A 12,180-nucleotide genomic window follows, 5' to 3' on the forward strand; every position below is an offset into this window, starting at 1 on the left:
ATTCACACTGTTGCATTTTATGACAAAAATAACTCCCTTGTAATCTTATAAGAAAATATAAATACATATGTACATATATACCTAAATATTTTCAGTTTAAAATAAAAGTTTATATTGTTCTATTGTTATATTGTATGATATATTTGAAATACATACATACATACATACATACATTTGTATGTAATTTTCATATCTCTCTCTCCGAAAAAAAAATTCTCCCTTTTAATATTTTATTTTACATAGACTTAACAGTGGCTGGATTATGATAATATATGTACATAAACATAACTAAAAATATACCAGACTAGTACTAAAGTTATTCATATAATAGCTATTTATTTTAAATAAAATACATAATATATACTGATAAAATTTTCTCTCTTTTATATTTCCCCACACATAATAAAATATTCAATATACTTTTATAGTACGTATTTAATAGTATTATCGAGATAATACAAGTACAGTACTTTAAACTTTGTTCTTAAACAATAAATGAGTCAATAGTAAAGGAACCCTCATGTCGTAAGAATCATACAATATTATTCAATTTTATTATTCAGAATAAAACTGTAAACTTGTACCAATATAGAGTAGTATATAATCAGGTTTTATAAAGAGAAACCATTTAGTTTAAATTGAGTATCGGTACGGTTAACATTAAAAGGAATAAAATTAAGAAAGAAAAAAAATAAAAAGAGAAGGAAATTTTATTGTGTTATTTAATTTATTCTGTGAACAATATTAATTAAAAAAACAAAAAAATTATTAATTTATAAAAATTTTATGTGTTTAAAAATTAAATAAAAAAAAAAGGAATTTTATAAAAATAATATATAAGAAAAAAAAATCAATTTTATTCAAAAAAAATAAAATAAAAATACTTTATTAAAAATGGAATCAGAAAGTCAAAAAAATATTGTTAATTCCAATGCAATGGATACATCAGATTCAATGAATTTATTACCACATTTGGAATCATTAGAAAGAATGATGCAGTTACCTGTTGTTGGTGCTGCATGGCAACAAAGTCAAAATGTCTATGAAACTGTAAAATGTAAGTTAAGTTTAATAACAAAATAAGCGGGCGAGAAAAAAATAATTTCATTTCATTTTATTCAAAAAACAAGAAAAAATATTTTTTAATTTACTACATTAGTTACTTGATTACTTATTGTACTCATCAGGAATTTTTTTTTGAATAATAAAGCATATTTTATTTGTGATTACATTAAAATATTAAATATGTACAAAAAATAGTACCCTAACATGTGAACAAATAGAAAGTTTTTTAAAATAAATAAATTATTTAAAAATATTTATTTAATTTTTAAAATTTATTTTGATATTTAACTTAACCAAATAAAACCCAAGAAAAAAAAAATTAAAAATATTAGTTTCCACAATGATCATTATAACAGTTAATATTTAACGAAATGTTAACTTAGAAAATAATATTATAGTTAAATAATTAAACAACAAAATTATTATGAATACATATACTAAAAAAAAAATTTAATTAAAAAATTAATTTTTTAAAATATAATTCAAAAATTTATATTAGAGATTAATTTAGCAATGCGCTGAACCATATCTAATCCGAAATCAAAAAAAATATTCTGTTATATTACTCGTAATAACTGTTTTTTTTTTGTGAAATGAAAAACAAAAGTATATTTTTTAACACTGTATATTTTGATCCCACTTTATTAGGTATTGGTTACAATTACAATTTCTTAATTAGTGTGTTAATTAATGAAGTGATTCAGTTACCTATCTATAGAAATATGCATAAATTTGTATGAACGCAATGTGTCTACGTAATACACAAACACACATATGTATTACACATTCCAAAAATCACGTGAAATTACAAACACATTTTAATAAATTTAAATATAACCTAATTAATAATAAATATTTCACATTTTCCTTTGTTATTTGGAAATATTTCAGATATGTATATAATTAATCAATGTTAAATTTAATTTTATAAAAGATTGCTCTTAAAATAGTTTCGGAGGTATTTAAAATGTGTACCCATACATTGTACTTCCCCACCCACTTAAACTTTTTTATAATCAATTCAAATTCATATTTTAAGTAAGTTTGAGTTTTTGTATTTAATGTACCAGGTGGTGATTCAATTCATAAATTTTTATATTGTACATTAAAATATATCCAATATTTGGCTAATCACTTTTAAAATCATAAAAAGCGAATATTAAAATTTGATTGCAATTTTGTTTTAATGTCAAAGAATATGTCAAACTTATGCGGCAAGAATTTGTATTCAAATTCAGAGTATATTTTTTATGACACTTTTTACTTTTAATGTGATACTCAAAAGTATTCAGATTTTCATAAGTTATATGTGTGTATACCATCACGTTCCGTTATGAACCTACATTTTTTAATCAAAATAATTTTATAATATTAGGTACAACAGTAATTTTGAAAAACCAATTTCGGACCCCCATAATATATAATATACTACTTAAAAAGAATTCTTATATTTTTAGATCAAATTTAGAATTCCCTTAATAATTATTTTCAAGATTTCGTTTCAATTTTTGAATGATTTTTTAATTATAAAAAATCAATGACTAATGCCACGTTTTCTTATAAATTTCTGTATTAGAAAACGAAATTTCCCAACCCTGACATGAATAGTTTAATATGAAAAATAACATGATTTTTTGTTCGTTGATCAAAGGGCAAAAAAAATTTTATTTACATTAGAATAGATGTATGTGTGTTGTGAAATGTGTGAGCTATAAATTTTATAGTTGTTCATTAGCACATATTGTACATAAGATAATAAGTATATGTATAATAAATTTAGTATTATACAAACACGTTTTAATTGAGGTTTAACTGCTGTCAAAATACAAATTAACATTTTGTTTTAAAATAATTGTTTTTAAAATCGTTTTGTTAATAATAATCACAAGATTATCTATAATTTTGTATATACATATACCAATTTAATAATAAGCATGTTATAAATTTAATATAACAATAATAATTATAAATTTTTTAATGATTCATCATTATTTTAATTGTACCCACACAACAAAGTACCTTCCTATGTATATTGCATATGTTAACTTTTATTATATTATAAATATTAACACTATCATAACAATAAAGAATTTTTATAATAAATTTTTATTGTTATACATTATTATTGTGTATAATAATAGTAATATTTTCTAATATTATTTTATATTGCCCTTTAGAAAGATGAAGTCCCACATTTCTAAAAAGATATTTTCCAAAAAAAAAAAAGTTAAAATTTTTGGTATAAAATTTTATTGAAAAAATAATAAAATTAATTATATAACCCAAAATATTCAGAAGAAAAGTTTGAAGAGGCACAGTAGTTTGGAGAAGTACCTAATTTTTGAAATATTTGAAAAAAAAAGAAGTAATTAAATCTGGAACTCGAGCGCTTAGTTTATATTGTATTAGTTTAATCCAATTTACAAGGCTTATTTATTTTGCACTATTAAATTGTATTCGGGTTTAAATTCTTCAATTACTTCTTGAACCTACGCCGGGGTTATTGGAAATAATGATATGCAATTTAAAGGTCATTATTAGTCTAACTCTAAATTTTGAACTTTTAATTAAAAACAAAATATACATACATTAATTGACGTGAAACATTAATTGATTCGCTCTTAAATTGTTATACTCATACCAAAATCTGTTATATTATATACTTTTATTATAATTAATCTAATTTTTTTAAATTTTTCAATAAAATCAAATTAGAAACGAATTATAAAAACTACTTAAATATATTTTTATTTTATAAAATAAAAAATTTAACTTTATAATTAAAATTCAAGTTAAACTATTATATTCGAGGTTAATCAAAAGTCAAAAATATAAGTACGTACGTACCTTATACTTATATGTACGTACTTTTGAATACTTTGTACCTACCTATGTACTTGATATACGAATACTTGTTTAGAAATATTTGCAATTACAAAATTTAATAATTTTTTCAAGTACAATAGGTAGATTATTCAATATTAAAATTAATATTATTATTTTATTTTTTTTTTAACTATTGTTATACATGAGTACAAGCATAAATGTAAGTACAAGTAAAAGTACAAATTATAAAGTACATTTGCAAATACTTGAACTATTGAAAATAAATTGAACTTTTTGAATTTTGCCTTTTTTTTTTATAATTTATTTTATTATTATAAACTTTGATAACCTTTGATATTAAGTTTATAAAAATAATATGAGATTATTTATAAATACTCACACATATTTTTAGTTTTTAATTAAATTAAAAATAATATTTAATTGTTTGATTTTTAAATTGATAATATCACATGACTATATATTGATAATGGCGTATAACAGTTAAATATTTTTTAATTATTTAAAGTGAAATTTCAATTGAATTGTGGTTATCAGTTATTATTTTTTAAAATGCGGTTATCAAAATCATAATAAAAATGGAAAAATTTAGGACTTGCTTGTTGAAAGTAATTAAAAAATTAAATTTAAAAACTTTGATTCTAAGTTTTTTTTTCTTCGAAAAATTTTTTTGTGTATAAATAATTCTAAATTATTGAATGTGATTCCTTTGTGATTATGATAAGAAACATATTATATACTTGTTATTATAAAAATAAATATGATAAGCAAAAAAATTTTTTGAAAATCACCAGTTTTGTAATCAATATTATAGTCACAAAATTTTTGAACTTTGTTCTTATAGTCTGGTTTTTTAGACGTAGATTACTATATGCATAGGTAGTTGGTAATAAAAATATAAATAAGTTTGAAAACTATTTCGTTATCACCACATAAAATATTATGAGAGTGTAGTTACTGACGTGGTCGAATAAATTACAAAAAAAAATTCAAGTCCTAAGCAGATGTAGAACAAACACGTTACATTATAATATTATTTTGTGAAATATTTTAAATTCAAACAAATCTCTTCCATTCAAAAAATATATTTTTTAAATAGAATCAACCATATAAATAATATTGGTATTTAAGTATATGCCTCCCTACACTTACTATAACAATTATAAGCCAACAAAATATAAAACTCACTATTTTAATCCAATTAAACAATATACATAGATTTAGGAACATTCTATTGCCTATTGTACAGTATACGAAACGAAAAGCATAGAACATTGACTCTTTTATTTCCTTCTTTATTTCATTTTACTCGTATTTAAGCGTAACCCTTTTTTTTAACCCTTTTCTTTCACAATATTATTTTTTTTTTTTTTTTAAATATGCTTACTATACTATACGTACACGGACATACTCAGATTTCATACAAGTAGTTAATTTAACATAAAAAAATTTTTGCAAAGAAAAAAAAAATAAAACAGAAAAAATAATTTTATTCCTTCTTTATTGCAGCACATAATCGTATGTTGAACTGGGCATTTCGTACTGCCGAAGATGCTGTACATCGTGCTATAAATACAGCTGCACCAATTGCAGCACCAATTGTATCAAAATTTGATCGTCCAATACATTATGTTGATGAAACATTAGTTAAAGGTATCGATAAATTAGAAGTATGTGCACCAATTATTAAAGAACAACCACAGGAAATATATAATCAAGCTAAAAATAAAGTAATTGAAGTTGTACAACCAATATGTGCTTTAAGAGTTGCTGGACAACAAAAAGCAGCATCATTAAAAGATTTATCATGGCAAAAAGCTAATGAAGTATTAGCAACACAATATGGTAGTATGGCTGTTAATGGTGTTGATAATACATCAGCATTAGCTGAAAGATTATTAGATTATTATTTTCCAAAAATTGAAAATGAAACAGAAGCAAGTGATAATGGTGAGTTTTAAATAAAATTTGTTTGTTTTTTTTTTAATGTCATATGACTTCCGGTTATAGGAAACCATATTTAATTTTTGTAATTGAGTTCAAAAATCTTAAAATTTATACAATGTTGTATTGGAAACATAATTTCTATGTTATCTACTACATATTATGTAAACAATGCTTAAGAACTAATATTTTCAGTGTGCGTACTCTTAGATTGTTTGTTAACAAAATATTGTTATCAATTATGGTTTTTTATTTATTCCATTATAATTAATGATAATAAAAGTATTTTAATACTTTTCTTTGGAAAAACATATTTTATTCCAGAATAAAAAACTTTTTTACGTACATAATAAGTACGAAAGTCGACTTTTTAAGTAGAAATTCCTACTCCCCAAATGTGTATCATATTATTTGATTAACAACACTTAATATTGAAGAATTAATGTCAGATCATTACTTAAGAACATATTGAAGATAACGATTTCCAAAATCGAATACAAAAATTCATGGAAATAATAATGAAATTTTATAATAATAATTACAATAACGAAAAATAATAATTATAAATGCAAAAATATTTGAAGTTCACAATGATGAGAAATTAAATCCTGCGTATTTATTAATAAATACACAGTGTTTTGCATACTATTAAAATTTTACAATTTTATAGCTTTATTGCCCTATCGAATACTTTTTTCAATCCGAGAAATATACTCAAATCGAATACTTTTTCTCAATTGATTATAATCGAAATCTACGAGTTTTTAGTCTTGACTAATAATAATTATTAAATTAAAAATTTTTTATTAATTCATTCTTTTATTTATTTATATTTTTCCATAATATAGTTCCAATATCAGCAAATGATGATCCAGTTTTACATACAGTACAAACAGTTGGACGTTTATCAAATAAAGTTGCACGTCGTGTCTATAGAACAGTTTCACGTCAAATAAAAGAATTAAAGAAAGAAGATGTACAAGAATATGTAGCATCATTAATTGCTGTATTAAGACTGACACAATATTTAAATTTTATTAATGAAAAAATGAATCAACAACAGCAACAACAACAACAACAGCAATCATCATCATCATCTGGACCAACAATTGCATCAACACCAATTAATACAACATCAAATGTACAACAACAACAACAACATCAAACAAGTAATAATGATATTCAAAATTTTAATAATGATTTAAGTAATCATATTAAATTACTTGAGAAACAAAAATAATAAATTTATTTTTTTTTTCTGTTTTGTTTATAATTTAAAATTTAAATAATTAATTTTGTAATATTTTTTTTTTGTCTATTTAGCTCATTAATTAATAATATTATTATTATTATAAATATTATAATTCATAATTATTTTATAAAATATTTTTTTAATACAAAATAGTAGTAGTTTATTATGAAAGAAAAAAAATAATTATTTTTTTTTTTTTTGAAAATATTTACTAAAAATTAATTGAAAATAATATACTATATTAAAAGAAAGTATATAGTTATAGTAGAAGAAAGTATAAAATATGATTGTAAGTTTAGAATTTAATATTTTGACTGTATTAAAACAAAAAAAAACAACAATTAAGTATAAATTATGTAGTTTTGTTTTTGTCTCTATTTACTTCCAAATTCTTTAATTATTCTTGTATTATTCCTGTTTATACGTAGAAGTTGAATTTTAAATTATATTCTAAAATGGTATGTATATCGTAATAGTTTACTGAAACTTGTTACTAATTATAATTTAGAACTTATTCAGAAATATTAACTTTGGAACAAACTTTTGTGAAATATTTTAATTCAAAAACTGATATACGAGCAGTTCTATGAAAAAATTTGAAACTTGTTTATAAAAACTAATAAAATTATCAGAATAAATTATAGATATAAAATATATTAAATAATAAATTTGTATATTTGAGTAAATGTTCTCAAAAGCAATTGCATAATATAGCAGTAGAGACATGGACCAATTTAAAAAATACTATCCTAAATATTAAAGTACCGATAAACAATTAATTATTATAATAATTCCGAAATTTGTAGTATATTATAATAATTTCGAATTGTAATTGAATTTGAACAGAACTTGAGTTTCGTTTAATAACAGTGTTCTTGAACAACAATATTGTAAACATATTGTAGAAATATTAAAATAAAATTTTTATTACTTGCACTTGTACGGATCCATATTGTTATTCAGTAATACCCGGGAAATATAAGCAATGATAGTAACAATATCGTTGAATTATTGGAGAAAATTTTGAAGCTGAATTTAATTAATTTAATAATTATAAAGTAAAAATTATTTTTATTAAAAGAATTAATCACGTTTAATTTTTTATGTCATATTTCTTATAAATCCGCTACTAAAATAATACGCAAATTAATTTAATTGTTTCTTAAACTCTCACAATAACTTATTCATTTTATAATTACCATTTATTTATGAATTATTGCAATTCAAATGGAGGAAAATAATTAACACACCTTTAGATTGTATTTTGTTTTAAAACAAAAAAAAAATTAATTAATTAAATATTAATTTCATGAGTAATGCATTAAATTTTTTCTACACAAAAACAAAACTACAATAATATAAAAAAAAAATAAAGAGAATAACTAAAAAAATAATGTGCCTGTTTGCATTTTTACATTTAATTTTTAAAAAATGTAGTTTTAATTTCATTACTATAAATGTAAAATAAAGCTATTAAATTTACTATATACTTATTATGTAAAAAAAAAAAACAAAAATTATTTATATATTGTACTAATTATACAAAATATATTTTAAAAGACTATAGTTATATTGTATTATTAATTTTCTATTCTGTTTGTTTTCCTTTTTTAACTTTTAACTCACCTTTACTAAAACAATAATTAAATTTTATTTTATTAGAAGGCTCAAAATCTGAAAATTTTACTACTGCCTATATAAATTATAATTTGACATCTTTTTTAATTAAAATTAGTGTGAAATCTATATGCGGGACGGGGCGGAAAGCGAGGAGTCTGACGTGATTTAAAATGTAAAGAATATTAATTTTTTTTTATTAATTGAATTTTATTTAATTAAAATTCATTATGATGTTTGAATTGCAAATTAATATTCAATTAATCAAGAATATAACATTAAAGAAAAAATCATACGATTTTTATTTTTAAGGGAATTTCCAAGTCAATTTTTTGTATAACAAATTCTGATTTGATAAATTTAATATTTACATTAAATTTTATTTTGAAATTAATGTTTGTTGTCAATTAAAATATTGATAACAGAGATATTCATAATATGCAATAAATGTCTGCAAAACTTTAGAAGCAAATTACGCAGAATTATTTTTATACTTATTATTTGGAATTAATTTTGATATTCTTTAACTTCTAAAATAGAGTAATACGATGTTAATACACAATTCAGCTTATAAGTATGAATTGCTGAATTGCGTATTAACACAAAATTACTGCATTTTTGAAGCCAAGGGTTATTATATTAGTAAAAGTAATTAAAATCTTAAACATGAATTGTATAGATAATGTTGTAATAAAGAGAGAAAGGAGTTTAATTAAGCCACAAGTGTAAGCATCCAAATTATACGAGAAAATCTTAACTAATACATAATTCTGTACTTACCGATATTATTGAAAATTCAATTTAGCCTTTAGCAATTTAGATATTAATTTAGCTGTCAGAGAACCGTTAAATTAAATAACATCAGCTATCATTTACTGTATTTATATATATTAAGATTTATAATAATATGAGAATCACTACGTTTTGCTCACTTTTTTATTGTAGCATTATGAAAATGGGATAAAGTATTTAATAAATAAGGTTTTATAATAATATGTAGTTTTAAAAATTCATATATTCAATAGTAGAACTAACCTAAATTTTATAAAACATAACTGAGACCTTACTATGTAATTCGGTTTACTGGAAAGGTTTTACATTACATACAGTACCATAAAAATTTATTTATGCTACCTTACCGTTTTTCTGAATACGAAAATCGAATTACATAGTTAAGGCGCCTGTACTAAATTCTATACTTAAAAGCTCTTTTCAACTCGACTAATTTTTACAACTCTTTCATTTCAATTTTACAATAATTTTTTATCAATTTACTTAATAAATTTAAATTAATTAACTTTGTTAAAAAATTGATTTAAAAACGAAATTTTTTTTTTTTGTTTTTCATATTTCATATTTTAATTTACATAAATTAACATACATACACACAATGTACATAATAATTTTTATTTTTTATTTTACTATACAGAGAAAAAAATGAATTTGGAGAAGAAATCGAGAGTATAAATTGAGTGTATAAAAGCAATAGAGATTTGTAAATACAACAAATATGATTGAGATACGTTTAGGATTTAAATTGAATTGGATGCTCGAATACTCAATAATGTTACTCAATATCCATTTCTATCTTTCTCTATCTCTCGCAATAAAAAAAAGTACAATGTAATGAAAATTTTCATTGCATAAACAACACAAAAACAAAAATTGTTTACAATTTGTGGAAAATTTTTTTTTTCTCCATTATAGGTACTTTGTTCATTTTGGAAAATAATACATCACTCATGCATGCATACATATATAAATTTATTTACACATTATCTATAAGTACATTATTAAAAGAACTGAGAATAAAATCAACAATATTTAAAGTTAGAATAGAATTTTTTTTAAAAATCTAAAAATATGAAAATACAAAAAAAAAAAACTAAAATATTAGAATAGAACAAAAATAATAAAATGTACAAAAAAAAATTTTCCTTTTGGAACTTTTTTTTTTTTTTTGTTTTGGGGTCATATTCTTATTATTTATTTCGTTTGCTTGTTTCCCATCATAATAATAATATTAAAATTTTTTTATATTATTTTTATATTTTTCATAAATACACTTATGTATACATAAAATGTTTATACAGGGTGATACAGTAAAAATAACAATATTTCATTAATATTTTTAAATGATGGCATTTAATATTGTACCAATTACTGAATCACCCTGTATATTATATAAATATAATTTACATATTATATAAAACACATATGCATTAAAAATTTTTAAATTTAAAAAAAAAAAACAAATGTACAAAATAATATACGCAATAAAATTTATACATACATATATACATAGATTAATGTTATAATAATAAAAGCAATACATACATACAAACATAATTATTATGTGGTATATAAAACTAAAGTATCGAAGTTTAAGTACAAATTATTTTCATTTTCTTTATTTAATTTTGTTTTATTAATTTAACATTCAACATGCATACATACTTTTTTTTTCTACATATACATACTAATACATACAGTACCACAATATTTTCAATTGAATTTAATTAAAAAAAAAAAATATTATAAAAGATAATAAAAAGCAACATATTGTATTCATGTATGTTTGTACATATGTAAAATGTTCAACAAAAACAAAAAATTATTCTTCAAGTACAGTAAATTTTTTTTTACATATCTAATTTATATCATTATTCACTGAAAAGTACAGAGTGATCATAAATTAATTTGTCTATTTTTTAGAGTGAAAATTGAATTTCTAAATTTGTGTTCTTTAAAGTATGCTGATTTGAAGGTTTTTATACTCAAAATTGTCACTGCCATGGTAATATTTTTTTATTCTCTCATTCTTCTCATTGATTTTGGTATAAATTTCGCATGAAACTTTAAAGGTAAATTAAGAAATAAAAGGCCATATGCAGAAAAATTATAGGTTGTATTCATATTTACAGTTTTTGAAATCTCAAAGGATTATTTATTTCTGTGCATTTCCATTTTCCGTATTTATAGTTATTTATTCTTTTGAAAATGAAACATAACTTAGGTCTCACATTCTCAGATTTAAAAATATTTAATTAAATCATAAGATCTTATCACCGTACCGATTTCTTAATTTTCTTTCTGCTTTTAAAATACTCCCATAATACAATTAAAATATTTTCTGTTTTAAAACTTGTATTCGTATTACTTTACTACAAAAATAAGAGTATACTAATAAACAAATACGTCTAATATACTGGATTTCTCAATGATACCCTTTGATTGTATTCTCGATCACTTGTGATTTTACATCCGATTTAGGAAAAAAATTTATAAAAAAAGTATTTCTTGAAAATTCATGATAATTTTCAATAGTAATATTAAAAAAAATAAATCTTTTGGTCTCTAAATATGTTTTTAGTTAATTCAATATTTAATATTTATTTTAATTAGAAAATTAATATTTAAATTAAATTCAACAAAATATAAATATGAACAATCTGCAT

General features: G+C 20.9%; 1 protein-coding gene across 2 annotated transcripts; it reads left to right on the plus strand.

Annotated features, from left to right (window-relative positions):
* Nucleotides 1-502: 502 nt before the first annotated feature.
* On the plus strand, nt 503-10,477 carry LOC129618714 (lipid storage droplets surface-binding protein 2). 2 transcript variants are annotated; one of them, XM_055533659.1, is made up of 4 exons: nt 503-1,057; nt 5,419-5,859; nt 6,702-7,022; nt 10,152-10,477. In XM_055533659.1, the coding sequence occupies exons 1-4, from the start codon at nt 895-897 to the stop codon at nt 10,187-10,189; spliced, it is 963 nt and encodes a 320-aa protein (XP_055389634.1). In that variant the 5' UTR covers nt 503-894; the 3' UTR covers nt 10,190-10,477. The 2 variants fall into 2 exon arrangements, with proteins under 2 accessions (XP_055389634.1, XP_055389633.1); XM_055533658.1 differs by lacking the exon at nt 10,152-10,477 and having other exon boundaries at nt 6,702-7,334.
* Nucleotides 10,478-12,180: the final 1,703 nt, after the last annotated feature.

Source organism: Condylostylus longicornis, unplaced genomic scaffold (genome assembly GCF_029603195.1).
Source record: "Condylostylus longicornis isolate FDR11 unplaced genomic scaffold, ASM2960319v2 ptg000010l, whole genome shotgun sequence".
Taxonomy (NCBI): domain Eukaryota; kingdom Metazoa; phylum Arthropoda; class Insecta; order Diptera; family Dolichopodidae; genus Condylostylus; species Condylostylus longicornis.